The 16,626-nt window shown below is 47.6% G+C and overlaps 1 protein-coding gene across 1 annotated transcript in view; it reads right to left on the bottom strand.

Moving 5' to 3' along the window:
• Positions 1-16,626, bottom strand: part of Cryl1 (crystallin lambda 1) — a 98,129-nt gene that overhangs the window by 9,726 nt on the left and 71,777 nt on the right. Inside the window, exon 5 of the mRNA XM_057786291.1 lies at positions 13,725-13,919. Within this exon, the coding sequence (XP_057642274.1) occupies positions 13,725-13,919 (195 nt within the window). The remainder of the gene's footprint in view (positions 1-13,724; positions 13,920-16,626) is intronic.

The raw sequence follows: 16,626 nt of genomic DNA, 5'->3' as shown, positions 1-16,626 counted from the left end.
CTGGGATTTGGGCATCAGGGGCTGAAGAGTCCCTTGCTGGCCTGGTCAGCGGGCACTTTCCACTTCCCAGACTCCAAGGGTAACAAGACTTAGAGCAGCTGGGAAAGGGGATTTGCAGTAGTAACTCCCCACCACCGCTGCTGTACCCCAACAAATAAAAGAGACATAGGGAGTCTTGGGTCTGTGTGTTTGAGGGAGAGGACAGAGTTGCAGAATCAAGAAGAAGATGGAGCCCACCATCCTAGAGCGACAAGCATAAGTCAGGTCTGACTAAGCAACTCAACTTCAGAGAACCACTTTCCATCGAGCACGTGAGACATGAATACAGAAAGATGTATGTGCTCAAGATGCCACACAATGCGGAGAACGATGATAAAGCAAGGCCTGGCACCAGCTCACTATCTTCTTAAAGACAGACACCCACTTTCTGTAATACCAAGTCCTGGCTTCTGAGATCGGCCCTCTGTTTATGTCCCTCAGCAACAGAGTTTGCCTTTTGCACATTTCGCGTTGAGCATTTGCATACAAGAATGCGTTCTCGTGTGACTAGATTCTGTTTCTCAATATCACGTTCTAAGATGCACACAGGGATGGGGTGAGGCTTGCCTTTCTACTCGTGCACAGCCCTGGGATTTATCCACTGCGCCACAAAATAATAATGGACGTAATCTATATGTGCCTGTAGTTTGTCCGTTCTTGTTTATTCTAGGGTGCAACTCCTATACACAAGGTGACAGAAAATATTCTGGAACACAGCCCCAGCCTATGTCTGAGAACAACTGTTGAGATCATGTTCCATCTTCTGCTCTATTAGGCAATGTGTTCTGCTCCCCAGAGCATTGCCTCATGTTCATGGCCTCAGGCACCAGCACTGTGTGCAGGGATTTTCATCACTCATTGCCTTCCAAAGACAGGGTGCTATGATGTATGTAAGTCCTGCTGACCTGGAAGGGCTCCGTGGCGTCACCCTGGGTCTCTTGCTACTACTAACCTCCCCACCACTGTGTGTTTATTTATAGAAGAACAAAGTCATTTATTCAGTTCAAAATGCTGACAAGGGTCGCTTCCTTTCGTTCTCAAAAACAAAGGGGTAGGAAGGGAGGGCACCGAGAAGCAAGAATCCACAGAAAGCCCACGGTGATGTCCAGAACCATCTAGAAGATCATCTGATATGGGAATGTCCTTCCTAGTTGCTTCTTCCTACCTGGCCAGCTCTTGCTCACCTGAAGTGGGGTTAGGGTTCCTGTACTCTTGGGACCATGGGATGTAGTGAGAGGCAGTGTGTGGTCTGAAGACCCTCCTTCAACCTAGAGTTTCAGCTCAGCATTCCAAAATGCCTGAAGTATTCACATTAGCCTCCAAACTGTGACAGATACAAACACTGAAACCACCGTATGCTCACAATGCTACCCGGCTCTTCTACAATTGGATTTAGTACTTTTAGAGTTGACTTTAAAAGAATTTTAAATACTCAATGAGCTACCCAGATTAGCTAACTTATTTTTTCCCTCTTTTTCCTTTTTGTTGGAAATAGAAGGAACCCAGGTCTCACAGGGGACAGGCAAGTGCCCTACCAACCCCCAACAGCTTGCCTTTCTTTCTGGTGCCATCTGGAGGGAAACAATCTAACAATCTATTTCCTCACTCCTCCCCCATAGCACAGACAGAAAAGGGAAGAATGTTTTATTATCTTCACTTCTGCAATTCTTTCTGCCCTGTGTGGACTATTCAATGGAATTCCTCCAGCCTGTGATTCTACCAAGAAGCTAATCTAGAGGAAGAAGGCACGCACGGGTCCTCAGTTTTGCTCCTGGACTCATTTCCACCCCAACTGTATAAAACTTGCCTGATGGTCTGTATAACACATGTCCTCGTGGCGGGGGGGGGGGGGGGGGGATAGGAACGAGCGCGGACAAGTGACTCCTGGAACCCAGATGGAGCCCAGCACACTGGATGGAACATGGAACCTGATGCCAACCCAGCTTAATGCTTATCAGAATAGCTATCGGCGCTTCCTCCATTTTGTGGCAAAATTCTCAAGACACACGTACAAAGGACAGTCCCAGGAGGCTAGACGAGTCCTAAAAACTCACACAGAGCAGCAAACACTGCCATCACTGTTTGGTCAAAGCCCGGCTTTTGTACCGCATTCCGAGAAACCTCGGGGTGAGGAGGGCCCAGACACAGTGGTAAGGAATCCCCTTTCAGTGGGAAACTTCTGGTCTGGCCTTTCTTTAAGATCTGGGACTTACCACAATTTCCACTGATTCATGGGGACTAGGAGGGGCCAGACAGTCAACAGAGAAGCAAGAAAACGTGGGGCAGCAGATGAAGTGTTTGGTCACTCTGACACACATTTTAAGCATAATTAAAGGTTTGGAGGTGTAGCAGACAGAATTCTATTAGTGGGGACACACAGAAACGCTCTCGCGCTCTCTCCCTCCCTCTCTCTCTTCTTTCCTCTCTCTTTCTCTCTTCTCCCTTGGTGTCTACAGAAAACTTGTTACAGAATATGACACCTCCCCTTACCAAAATTCACAAATAAAATGGGATGAAATTGTCCTAAAGCCTAGGTACTTCTTCCCATAGACTTTTAACTCACCACTTGGTGACTTACAACACCTAACACAGCATAAACACTATGCAATAATTTGGTCCAACATGATCACTCAGTGGGTGAAGGTGTTTGTGGTCAAACCTGATAACCTGAGTTCAATCCTTGGGTCTCATGTGGTAGGAAAGAACCAATTCCTGCAAGATGTCGTCTGACCTCCATATCTGTGCATGAATGCACTCACCCATACACACTAAATAAATAAATAATATTAAAAACTTGTAATAATATCTTGTTTAGAGAACAAAGAATGAAACTCTGTACATGTTCAGTTTTTAAAAATATCTTCAACCTGTAGTTCTTTTATCTGCAGAAGGAAAACACACAGATACAAAGAGCTCACTGCATACACACATGTACAGAGATTTAGTACCAAAGAGTTGGCTTATGTGACTGTGGGCTGGGACTGGCACGGTGCACAGTATTTAATGACTAAATTCCGTGACCTTCGCCACTTTAGGTCACCAGTTGCATGTGCTTATTTCCCTTTTTACTTGATCATCCACGCTTCTCTTTTCTTATATATGGTTGTTTGCCCTCATTTTCCCTTTGCTTTTCTCATTTTAATCTTGGCCACCTCCCCTTGTCTACGTTTTAAAAATAAACTCCCAGTTCTGTTCTTCCATTTTTGTTTAGCTGATTCCCCCACACATGGTCCTGAGTTGTCAAGCATCTCTGAGCAAACAGTCCTTACTTGGCCACCATGGTCACTTTCAGGAACCCAGCCTAGCTCCTAGGCATGCAGATAGGGTTCTCTCTGAGTTCCTCCCCTGCCCAACCATCAACCAAAACTGTCAGGGTGTAAGCCCAGTGTCTTAACTGAGAAACAACAGAAAAGTGAAGGGTAAAGAGTAGAAAGTGGTTGTATCATGAGTGAGTTCCAGACTGTGATGAGCACGGTAAAACTCAGGGCTCTGCCATCTTCAGGCACCTAAGAGGGACAGGAAGGAAAATGGATTTGTTTCGATATATCCGGCCATTGGGAGGTTACAGATCAAGAGGTCACATCAGTCCCTATGTATATGGAACAACCCTGAGCTTCAGCAGTTTCTCTGGCTCCCATGGTGTTCCCAGGTAGGTTGGCTAAGACACCAACAGGTACAGACTTAACTCCAGCAGGAGCCAAGCTTAGGGCTGTCCCTCTTGGAGACACTTATTCCTGGAGCCCTTAGAGATGGTCCAGAAACAGAGAGTTTCATTTGGATCTGGAGGTTGAAATTGAGAACTGATTGGGCACGGTAGTTTACTGATTGGAGCACTGGTCTTGAAAACTAAGGGCTAGCACAACGCAGGTCTCACAAGAACTGAGATAGGACCACGGCTTAGTTCTCTCTACTGGTAGAGTCTTATATACTGGCGTTTTATTTTCTTCTCCACACATCACTGCTCTTCTCTGCACCACAAACGTGATGCAGAGAGGAAGGGATGCTATAGACCGTTCAGCGGTCCAGAGCACATACTGCCCTTATAGAAGGTCTGAGTTTGGCTCTCAGCATCTACATCAGGTGGTTCACAGCAACCTGCAACTCCAGCTCCAGGAGTAAGAGCAAAAAAGACCTGCTCTAAACACTCCCACCCTACCCATCCACCTTCCAGGGAGATGTGAGGCAAGAGTAAATCTTACTAAGGAGAAAATAAAAGACGTCTGAGAGCTGCCTCATGACCCATAGTTACTCACGGGTTTGGGAGCAGCATGACATCTTGCCAACACTTACAAGAGTTCTTGGAAGCAGGACACAGACATTTCTACATGATGACACGGGCAGATTTTGCTAACTGTGGAAAGGCCTACTGAAGCCCACACTTAGCTCATACAACAGGACACTGAATCATGCCTAGAAAACACACATTTGTCAAGAGCCATCCGAAAGACACTAAAGAGCTTGAGTCCTTCCCCCAAGTCCCGCAGGGCAGGGTGAGAAGCAGCAGGTGGCCCTAACTGGTGAGCCTGCTGGGGACAAGTGGCAGGAGAAGCACATCTCACCCTCAGGGACATTTTGGTCACACAGCAAATGATGAAAATTCCATTTCCTGGCCTGGAGAGCCCATACCCCAAACTATCTATGAAAAGACCCCAGGACAAAAGCACAGGAGCAGAGGAGTCAGAGTCACGGTCAGGACAGAAGCAGAAGCTATTTCAAAGCAACCTGCAATGGGAGAAACATCCGCATTTAAAAGTCAACCAAATGAAACACCGAAGCCATTAAACATCAACAAATATCAGAGCACAGCATTCATGTTAGGAACTAGATGGATGAAACCCTAACTAAGATAGTATGCTGTCAGTGTGTGAAATGCTTTTATATCCTACAACCTTACTGAACTTTCAGCTCCAATGAACCTGTGAACTGCAACTTTACCTGTTCTAACAGAGGTTTGGGGAAGTCCTTAGTGTTTTCTGTATACAAGATCACATCATCGGCAGAGGTGATTTAAACTCTTTCCAATATAGATGCCTCTTATTTCTTCTTTTTCCTAGTTTATCTGGCAAGGATCCCTATCATGATATTAAGAGAAGCAGGAATATGGGCAGCTTCTGCTTTTCCCTCATCTTAGAGGAAAGGTTTTTGACTTATTGATATATGAACTCTGAGTTATGATGCTTGCTGTGGGTTTGGTATACATGATCTTTGTTGTGTTGAGGTATACTTTATCTTTCTTTTCTTGGAGACAGGGACTTACTATGTAGCCCTGGCTAGCCTTGAACTCACTATATAGACCAGGCTAGTCTCAAACTCACAGAGATCTACTTGCCTCTGCCTTCTAAGTGCTAGGATTAAAGGCACATGCCACCAATCTGGCCAAGGTACACTAATTTCTATACCTAACACATGGTGTTTGTTAGTTTGTTTTCACCGTAGAAGGATGCTGAATTTTGGCAAATGCTTTTTAACATCTACCCAGAGGATCACATGGGCTTTGCTCTTTGTCCGCTGCAATGATAGATCACATTTCACGGATTTCCAGGGGTTGAACCACTCTTGCATTCCTGGGACAAACCCCACTGGATCGTGTAGATGATGCTCTTGGCGTGCTATTTCTAATACTCAGTTTGCTACTTTTTACTGAGATTTTCAGAGAGCCAGGCTACATATCAGTTGCTCTGCTTCTGGGAGCATCTCCTGGTTACTGCTGAACCATACACTGTACACTGTGCTGACTTGGAAGTGGGGTTCTGGTATAGTTCTGGGCTCCCCCAAAAGCCCCCCTGCTCAGAAGTGTAGCCTGCTCTCAGTGCCTCTGCGTAGAGCAGCACCCACACGGAGCTGTCCTGATAAACAGCCATGCATCTGCTATAAGAACACAACAGCCCGACAGATGCGTTGCCTCGGCACTGTCACGGGACTGAGCAGCTTCGTAGGACTCTATCCGACAAAGCCATGCGTCAGGAAAGTCATCAGCCAACTCCACAGGGGTGAAAGAGTGAAAAGAGCTAAGCCTAAGAAAACTCTGACTCCCTCTGGCAACTTGGTGGCCGCAGTAGACACATTGACCACTTGACTTTCTACACAGCTGAGTGCCCTCAGTCCTGCATCCTGCAGGTAGCCAGGAGCTCTCATTTCTGCATGCTGCTGGCAGCTAGGTACTCCCAATTCCCCTTGCTGCAAGCAGGATATCTGAACAAAGTGTGGTCTCCAACCCTCCCCAGAGATGGAAGTACATTCCGGGGCTCGGTCTAGAACCCTTCCTGGAGCTGGAGGTACAGTCCCGGGCTTGGTCTACAGCCCTTCCTGGACTGGAGGTAATTCCCGGGCTCTCCATCCTCCAGGTTCCTGCTTCTCCTCCCGTAAGCTCTCTCTTCCTGACAGAAAACCTGATCACAATTTGCATCTCTGCTCAGGAAATGGAGGGGTGGAGCATGGCTGGTGTTCCATGTATGAGCAATGTGACCAGGAAGCAAGCCCGAGTGAGATGGGGTCTGGCCAGGGAGCTTGTGATCAGAGGAGCAACTCTCACCTCCTACAACTCCAGCCTTGCTTTGTTCAACCTGTTTGTTTTCGCTCTTGTTTTTGTTTCTTGAGACAGGTCTTATTTAAACCCAGACTGGTCTCAAAGTCCCATGGTTTATGTTGTCCTGGGTATCAAAACTAGTGCCTAATGCATGCTTGGCAAACACTCTACCAAACGAGCTGTATCCCAAACCCATATCTGTGCTTTACTGAGCATAAATTAAGACTTTAAAAAAACAAACAACTTTTGAGCTGGGAAGTGGAGCCGCACACCTTTTAATCCCTATACTCACAAGGCCGAGGAGGCAGATCTCTATGAATTCAAAGCCAACTTGGTCTACTTAGCAAGCTCCAAAACAGCCAAGGCGACACAGTGTCAAAAATCAATTTTCACATCTCTTTTGGAACAAGCAGAGGCATTCAATGCTTTAAAGTGGGGCTCAGATTCATACAGTATAGAAATCATCAGAACGTGTATTGAGTAGAAGTCGGTATCCATGGGAGACCTGAGTCCCAGATAAAGAGAGAGAACAAAACACATAAAAGAGACAGAGAAAAATAAAGAGGAAAAGCAATCAAGAAGTGAAATGTCATGTATCTCCATGCGATGGAGACTCCATCAACTACAAGCTAAATTGGCATAATATTCTATTAAGGAACAAAGAGCTGCCAGCCCCCTAAGCTACCCCAACAGCTGCAAAGTGCAGAGATTCTCTTTGGGTGGGTAAAACACAGTCTAAGGAGACTTTCAGGCCCAGGCTTCAAGGAAGCCACATCCAAGGCTTCTCCAGGGTTGACACCCACTAGGAAACCCTGGCTGGTCACGGGCTGGGAGGCCTACAGACTGCATTTCTCATAAGCTCCCAGGTGAGGCCCAGGAAGTCCTGAGGGATGCCACCTACATAGACAGGATGTGAGGGCCTCAGCTTAGAGAAGTGGTTCTCAACCTGTGGGCTGAGACCCATTGGATGGAAGGGTCAAACGACCTTTTCACAGGGGTCGTCTAAGACCATCGGAAAACACAGATATTTACATTATGATTCATAACAGTAGCAAAAATCACAGTTATGAAGTAGCAACAAAAATAATTCCATGACTGGGGGGTCACCACAACATGAGGAACCGTATTAAAGTGTTAGGAAGGTTGAAAATGCTTAGAGCAGCCCTGGGGAGAGCGGCTCCACCTGAGACAGAGGGATAAATTCAGAAGCTATCACCGTAAACTACATGTCGGACACAGAGACTCCCACCTGGTCTTCACCACGCCCCAGTGAGACAGGTCCATTATCATCTCCACTTCATAGACCCTGCAGCAGAGGCAGATGGATGTGGCTCTCAGTTCCTAACCAGGCTGTAGTGTGTGGACCAAGCCGCCTAACTTACTGTTTGATTTCCTATTGTGTAAAGTCTAAAATAACAGCACATTACTCCTGATGTTGAGACCTGACTGGCAGATCTGAAAACATCCGATCAGGGGAAATGGAAAGGAAAGCTTCTCCAAGCTCTGAACATACACGGGGTGTGTGTGTGGGGGGGGGGGTGACTGCGATGAGCAGGAGATTGTGCCCGGTGGGCTAGGCTGAGTCCTAACTCCTACAGCAACTTCGGGTCCATGCTACAGGTATCTGTAAGGAGCCTCAGCAGCTAATCTGACGATATGATCTTTGAAGCTCACTTGTTAACTGGAATAATCCTCCCAGCACCTGGCACTGGGGTCTGAAATGAAGCTCAATGCTGAAATTCTGGAACCCCCAGGGTGTCTTGATCAGATGCCACAGACCACACCCCTTGTGAAAGGCTAAGAGGCTAAGAACTGAATCCAGTATCTCGGGATGCAGGGGCCACAGACCGTCTCCCACAACACAGCACTGTACCTTGTGTTGGCAGATGCTGGAAGATTGCATACACGGGCTGACCTTCCTTTTCCTGCCTGAAGACTAGCCTGGCCAGGAAGGAAAACAACTGCCTCTGTCTCTCTGAGGTTTCACCAACTAAGCCGGCCTACCACAGCACGGTGGCTGAGATGCCACCACCCCTGAACAGACTATGTCGCCAGCTCTCGTCCCTCTCTTGAGTCCACTTAACTTCCAGTAGGAATGGTTTATGAACTACTATCTATTTTCCAGGTCACTCATTCTGCCTAGAAATTATTTTTTTTTGTTTTTTTTTGTTTTTTTGGTTTTTTTTGGATTTTCGAGACAGGGTTTCTCTGTAGCTTTTGGTTCCTGTCCTGGAACTAGCTCTTGTAGACCAGGCTGGCCTCGAACTCACAAAGATCCGCCTGCCTCTGCCTCCCGAGTGCTGGGATTAAAGGCGTGTGCCACCACCGCCCGGCCTGCCTAGAAATTATTGTCCCTCAAATATGTCCTCATTTCCCTCTCCCTGAGAAAAAAAGGGCACGTGCCAGGTGTGGTGGCAGATACCTTTAATCCCAGCACTCAGGAGGCAGAGGCAGGCAGATCTCTGTGAGTTCAAGGTCAGCCTGGTCTACAGAGTGAGTTCCAGGACAGGCTCCAAAGCTACAGAGAAACCCTGTCTTGAAAAACCAAAAAGGAAAAAAGAAAAAGGGCACATAATCATCTGAGGGGTTATTGGGCGCCGTGTCCTGTGAGGTCCTGGTGGGAAAACAAATAGGTATGCCTTGTCACTCACTTGTCAATCTATTCTTAAACATTTCAAGGGTGAAGAAAATGCTTTCTCCTCATTCCCGTTGAGCCCCAAGAACAGCAGTCCTGCTAGGGATTATACTACTCAGAAGGACAAAACCCACGGTAAGCAACTTCCAAGGCTTACCAACCATCAAAGCATGCCAACAGGCTGAGAACCTGCTAATGGCTTCATGATTCATTCCAGGCTCTCCACCTACCTTTCCCTGATGGGGAAAGAACTGATGGGCAATAGACTCAGTTATTGTCTGGCCAAAGACTTTTCATCACAACACAACTTCCCTCACCGTGTTAATGCCTCAGGAATATGAACTTGAAATTACATTCCCAGCCGAAAGGATCTCATCACCCAGTGACTGAGCCCTGGCAGGGAAATGTTAGTGTTTCTAGACTGCAGACCTGTATGCCCGGCATTTACCAGCTCAGGAAGGTCTTCTGTGTTCCAGATAAGAAGCCAAACTAGAAGAGAGAACGAAACAGGTCTGCCATCTATGAGACAATACTACAGACCCCAGTTCCTTCATTCCCTTGGATACCATTCTTCTCCAGAAGGTGTGGGGCTGTAGCAAACAGGTGTGCAAAGACACAATAAGAACATGCCTCTCGCTACCGCACTTTCTCTTTCTTACCTAGAAATGCTGCCGCAGCATGGGATCCTTTCACAAGTACCTGCCTCTGCGAGGTATACCTTCACAAGCACTTGCTGTGGACATGTCCACAGGGGAGTCCTTCCCATGTCACTCCTTACTTCTCTTAGGATTGGTCTTGGTTACTTAGCTACAAGAATTCAATTATGTCCTCCATTGTTAGTGACTTTAAAACAGGAAAATATATAGGTACTGATAAGTGAAAGAAAAGGTTCTGCTGTTTGGAGATTAAATGTCCCACAGAGGCCAATGTAGTGAAGCCCTAGTCTCTAGCTTGGCACTCCTGGGAGATGGTAGAGCCTACCGCAGTGGCTCTCAATCTTCCTAATGCTGTGACCCTTTAACACAGTTCCTCATGTTGTGGTGACCCCCAATCATAAAATTATCTTCACTAGTACTTCATAACTGTAATTTTGCTGCTGTTATGAATCATAATATAAATATCTGTATTTTCTGATAGTCTTATGTGACCCCTGTAAAAGGGTTGTTTGACCCCCCCCCCAAAAGGGGTTACAACAGACAGGTTGAGAACTACTGGGTTAGTGGGTCATAGGGAATGTGTCTCTGAAGGAGTATATGACCCTGCTCTTTCCTCTTCCTCTTTTTTTTCCCAGTCTGGTCACCAGAACATTAACAAGCTTCCTCTTCCACATGTGGACATGCGGTCCTGCAACAGGCTCCAGACAGCCATGGGCTGAGCCCTCCAGGACTGGAAGCCACAGTCAGTGTTTGCTCTCTAAAGGTGCTTGTCTCGGGCATTTTGTCACAGTCATGGAAAGCCAAGTGTCACAGTTTTGCTTCTCAAAATAAAATTTACAAATAAATAAAATTGACAAACCCCTAACCAAACGCAATGGGAAAAAGCAGACATAAAACATGAATTTCAGAAATAAAACCAGTGACATCACCATAGACTCAGAAGCCATAAAATGGATAAAAGTAATATCACCAAAACTTTACACTTAAAAAATGTAATACCTTGAAATAGCGAACCCATTTCTGAGCAACCATAAGCAATCCAAACTGAAACAAGAGGAAAACAGACAGAAATTCTACCACTAAAGAAACTGGATTTGTGATGTAAGGTTCCTAAAAAAGATTTCTCCAGTCTCAATTAATTCTGCTTTGATCTACCATGTAGCTCTGCTTTGTGACTTCAGAGAGCAAGAAGACAGAGCACCCACGGGGAACTGGAGAGGCGGGGAAGCCACCCACATATGGAAGCACATTCTGTTCTCTCAGTCCAGGTGAGGGTCAGGCATTCCAGCCACATGTGGAACCCAGCCCAAGTTTTCCGAGCAAAGGGGAGCTCCGAGGCCTTTGGGGCCTGCCCACAAAGGGGGACTAAGTAGTCCAAGGCTCACTCAGGTTATATGATGAGCTTCAAACAAGCCTGCCCTTCTTAAAATGACCTTGTCCCCAAAAGCCAGTGAGAGAGTAGGAATATGGGAGGGAGGAAGGAAGGGAAGGGAAGAAGGGGGACTGGGAAAGGGAAAGCTTTGCAAGGCCTGTGACTAGCCTCAATTCTGCTTTTGATAGCAAAGTTACCCTAGAGTTTTGAAGCAAACTTAGAAAACCCCAATCCAAGTTGAAACATTCCAAACAAGCTGAAACACCCCAAAATGTAAACTTAAGTTCAGCAGGCTCTATCTGAAGTTGTGAGGCCTCACTTAACTCCTTCCAGGCCAGAGGCTGAGAGCATAGCAGCCAGATTTGCAGCAGGAGGCCAGGGCTCTGCAGAGGTTTGCCCAGCCTTTGCTGATTGTAGTGGCTGAAGAGGAACCGGGCCAGAGGCAGCACAGACTTTCCCATAAGAATGTATACAACAGTCAGGTACCCTTCAGCCAAACCCAGCAGGTATAGCATCAGACACACTTCTGTGGGAGAAGGCTCATGTGGCTGCCAGTTACTGTGGGGAGATTTTTCTCTAGTCACCTCCAGATAAACCACAGTCTATCACTCAACTTTGGAAAGCTACAGAAAGGAAGGGGTCTATGTGGACACACAGAAGCCCATGCCAGCAACTGCTTCATCAGAGAGCCAGTATCCAGGGTCCCCTGCTCAAGGTCCATCGAGAAGAGTTAAAGAGCTGCTGCTAGGCTGATAGGGTAAAAGGAAACATGCTCCTGGGTTCCACCCTATGCTCTCTGCATGCCTTCCACCTCCCAGTCCCCGGGTAGAGCCCAGAGCCCCACAGACTGGAGACACTGTAGCTCGGCCCTAACAGCCTTCAGACCACCTTGCACTGGAGCACAGATTTTCCCTAGAACCACAGGAACGGCAAGACTTTGGGTTCTAGCCACACTTCCTTAACCTTCCCGTGTCTAGACAGAAGGAGCTTGCAGGGCAGTGAACTTAGCATCCCTTCCAGTGTGCTTTCCTCCAGCAATATAAGGAGATGCACCAATGCTGCTCAGATCTTCCAGCCTACAATCAGTTCCGCTGTGTGGTCAAACACAGACAATTTTTGTGAACGTCTTCTGCCTAAGTCCTACACAGGTCTCTACATTCTTTCTGAGTTGGTTCACAACTTTCAGAGTTGTGATTTAAATTTAAAAACAAAATTAAAACTTCACCAGGCAGTGGTGGCACACACCTTTAATCCCAGCACTCGGGAGGCAGAGGCAGGTGGACCTCTGTGAGTTCGAGACCAGTCTGATTTAAACAGCTAGTTCCTAGATACCCGAGTCACACTGAGAAACCCTATACTGAAAAGCCAAAAACCAAAACAAACGAACAAAAACCCTAAAAACCTAACAGATAGAAAGCCCAAATTGCTAGAGCACTACTTGTCACCACGCCGTACTCCAGTACAAAATCTCTCGAGTCTATTAGACTGCTGTTCTATCTTAAATAGACCTCGAAGAAGGTATTTTAAGTACAGGATTCCTTTCAAATATCCTGATACTGATTGATTTCTGAAACATTCTCAAGGAGTGTGATTGCCCAGCACGTACACTGCAGGTGTGGAGTGGGAGGCAGATTTCAATGCTGAGTCACGGCACAGTGTGCACCTCGTGTACGGGCAATGGGGTCACGAGGTGACTCTAACAGGAGAGTCACACATGGCATGCACACCTGTTGAAGCCTGGAGGAAATGTTGGAAGGAAATACAACACCCACAAAAGATGAGGTACAGCTGGCTTCCTGGTTCCTGTCCTGTGCCCTCTGCAAGGAGCTGGGGTGCTACACCCAGTAGGGATGGTCCAGCCGAGCCCTGTCCCCCTCGCCTGAGAACCAGGCAGTCCTCTATATACTTCACTATGACCTGCATGGATGCGGCTGCTGTGTGTCTGACCCGTGAAGCAGACAAGCCTATTCCTAACAAGTTTAGTATTTATCATGGTTTTCCTCAGTTCTTGAAATAAGCTAACTTCTTCAAGGGACTATAAATTTACTTTGTACAAAAAGAATACTTTCTCATCCTGAAACATTTTGACACCAAGAGGTAAAAACTGGTCTGGGAAAACACAACATGTCACACACAGGTAGTTTTGTACAAAGGACAGGAGAGGTTTGCAATTGTGTCTTGCTATCAAATAGTGACTTAGAGAGAGGGATCTCTCAGACAGACAGTGAACTGCTATGTTGTATTCTGTTTCCAAGTGGAAGGCCCTGGGTCTCCAGAAGAGAGCAAGGAGCCACGAGTGTCCTCTAACTCTGACAGACTTGGAAAGTGACTCCTTCATGACTCAACCATGGAGACTAGAGAAGAAGGAGGGGAAGAAGACAAGGAGAGGGAGAAAGGGTGGGAGAGAAGAATGGAAGACAGGACACAAGGAAGGAGGAGAAAGATGGGACAGAGGCCAGGAGGAACCAGAAAGGAAGGAGGGACCCAGGCACGAACCTCCACCAGTCTCCAGGCCTCGCCGATGACCGCGTACTGCAGGCGGTTCAGGACGAAGCCGTCGACCTCCTTCAGGACTCGCACAGGGGTCTGCCCGATCTTCCTCATCAAGGCATAGGTTCTGTCCATTGTGGCTGCAGCCGTCTCTGGGTGAGGGACTAGCTCAACCAGCGGGACATAATATGGTGGATTGACCTTAGGAGAAGGAGAGAAGAGTAAGAGAATGAAGGCCATGGCTGACAATGGGTGTTGCTCTGGCCCACCCCAGCTCACCTATATTAGGTGGCAGGTGGGGTAGGGACAACTTTGAAAATGTCCCTGGCTTCCACATCCAAAGAGAAGACTTGAGAAAGGAACGCATGCCCAGGGCACATGCACGCGGGGCGGGGAGGGGAGAGGGATGAGGTAAATGTGCACAGAACTGTAGGGGTTTGTTTTTGAAAAGTATACACAAGGTGCACCTTGCCATCCCATATACAATTGTGGAGAACCCCAAGCCTTCCAGACTCCCCAGGATAATAAGGTTTCTATACTAGTAATTGACATAGCTTTTCCTGTCCCCACTGTCCGAAACCACTTTCCCATCCTAGACTCAGGTGTGATTCATGTGTGCAACCCCAAAGCCTGGGAGGCAGAGGACAGGTAGACACTAGCTTCAACCAGCCTGGGCTACACAGTAACCCCTGTCTCAAATACTCCTTAGACAGAACCTCCCAAAGCTTGGTTCTTCCCTGGTCCCTCCTTATACACCTCACCCACTCTGGCAAGCTAATGTCTGAGAATTGCAGAAAACCCAGCACCCTGGCAGTCTCACACCTCAGGGTGCTAGAGACAGGAAGGCCTCATCAATGGGAGGGACCCAGTGGAGATGCTGGTGTGGCCCTCAGCTCCGGTTTTCTCGGTTCATACTTGGTTTTTTGGCTATTCCCCATAAGAACTAACAAACACCCCCCCCCCCAAAAAAAAAAAAACACAGCCTAGCAGTGCCTAATCAGCCTGTACTGTGACAATTTGGTCCATATTTAAGGGGGTAAGCCTCCTTCAGAAATGGAAGGTTTTCAAGATGGATAGCCAGTAAAACCCAAAAGTATTCATGTATTTAATGCCTCTGAGCCACCCCCTTAGAATGGTTAAAGTGGTCAATTTTATGGTATGGCTACCACAATTAAAAGTAAAGACATTAAAAACAGTATTCTGATCTCCCCAACTCCAGCTCCAAATTCTGGCATAATCCCTGCCCCAGCTAGTTATAGGCTGTGCAGCTAAGGAAGCATAGTGGTACAAGCCTTTAATCCCAGCACCTATCAGTTATGAGGCAGAAGTAGCTAGGCTTCTGTGATGTCGAGGTCAGCCTGGTCTACACGGAGAGTTCCAGGCCAGCCAAGGCTATATAGTGAGACCCAGTCTCAAGAAAAAAAAAAGTGGTATATCTGACATTGGACCCTTCAGACTCCTGAGATGGAACCTGGTCGCTTGCCTCTCCCTCCAGGAGGCTCCAGGTAGGTTGGTCTCACTCTACCCAGAACACTTGGCTTCTGACAACGAAATCAATCCCTGTTTGGAGTCAGAGACGAGCAGCAATAGTGCCTTGGACCATACAGTGGATAGAGGAAAGGGCAAAATGTCCCACGACAGAGGAAGCCGATGTCTAACAGTCTGCCCGGGATGGTATTCTTCTCATGGGTCTAACCAAGGCAGGGTAATCCCTGGTAATACCCACGGAAGTCTCCTTCCCTTCCTGGGGAATGGGGCCATGGTCTTAAACACTGCAGGACCGTCATCACCCACAGGCCACGGGGGCCACTCCTCTCAAGCTTCCTGAGAAGTGAGCTGGAAACCCCCATCTAAACATGTTCTGTACCCAGCCCTCTTCCAGCCGGCGCCAGATTGCCCAGAAGCAGGTGTGCGCATCACCGCAGGGTTCCCTCAACCAAGGCTGTAAAATGATAGGACTGACTTGATGTCTACCCAGAGGGTATCACCACAGAAAAGGCACAGGGAGCTGGCCTTTCATCCTCCCAAGAAGCTGAGGCAGGAGGGTCTCAAGCTTCAGAACGACTTGGACTACATGGCAAGGCACCGTGGAAATAAGAGGGTCGGAGGTGGAGCACAGTGGTTCAGCCCTTACCTAACACACAGGAGGAAGCGTGATACACTGGCAGCAGACACTTTATATAAGAAAGCGGGTCTTTATCCAGTTCCAGGAAGAGGCGCCCCACAGCTGACCAGGAACCTGGGTCCATCCCAGAGTCTGTGGCCTCCTTCTAGGCAACCTGACCTATACAACCAAGCACTGAGAGGCCAGACACTCTGATCCCACAACACATCAGGAAGGAAGATGAAGGGAAAGTTTTTTAAAGTGAGGCCAAAATATAAGTTAAGTATGGTGCTCTGCAGTGTTGATGGTTGACCTACACTGTATGGTGGGGACATGGAGAGTGCCTCGGTGCCCCCATGCCAGTCTCCCTAAAGCCATCAGCACACACAGCAACTCTGGCTTCCTTCCTACATAAGGAAAGTTGACGTAAAACCCATCTGAGGACAAGAATGGCATAGCAGGGAAGGTGGGTGCATGAACAGCCTTTTCTTTCTCGAGGCTCAGGCAGCGGATCTTCCATGGCCTCTGAAGAGGCAGTCCAGGAAGCCCCTATGAAGCCCACGAGGCCCTCACTGCTGACAGCACACACCCACTGTTCAGTACCTTCCACTCACCCTGGAACAGAGATGACCAGAAATTCTGCCCTGACCCTGCAAAAACCATGCCCGAGAGAACAAGGGGCTGTCCTAACTTGCTGGCTGGAGCTTCCCTGTGTGGAGGTGGAGGCCACAGTCTATTGCAATGGTAAATATCCACTGTGCCAAGGCCCTGCAGGGGCATGACCAGGCCTCCTCCTTGACATCT

The sequence above is a fragment of the Chionomys nivalis genome, chromosome 12 (assembly GCF_950005125.1).
Source record: "Chionomys nivalis chromosome 12, mChiNiv1.1, whole genome shotgun sequence".
NCBI classification, from domain to species: Eukaryota; Metazoa; Chordata; class Mammalia; order Rodentia; family Cricetidae; genus Chionomys; species Chionomys nivalis.
This window is presented reverse-complemented; position numbering and strand designations above follow the sequence as displayed.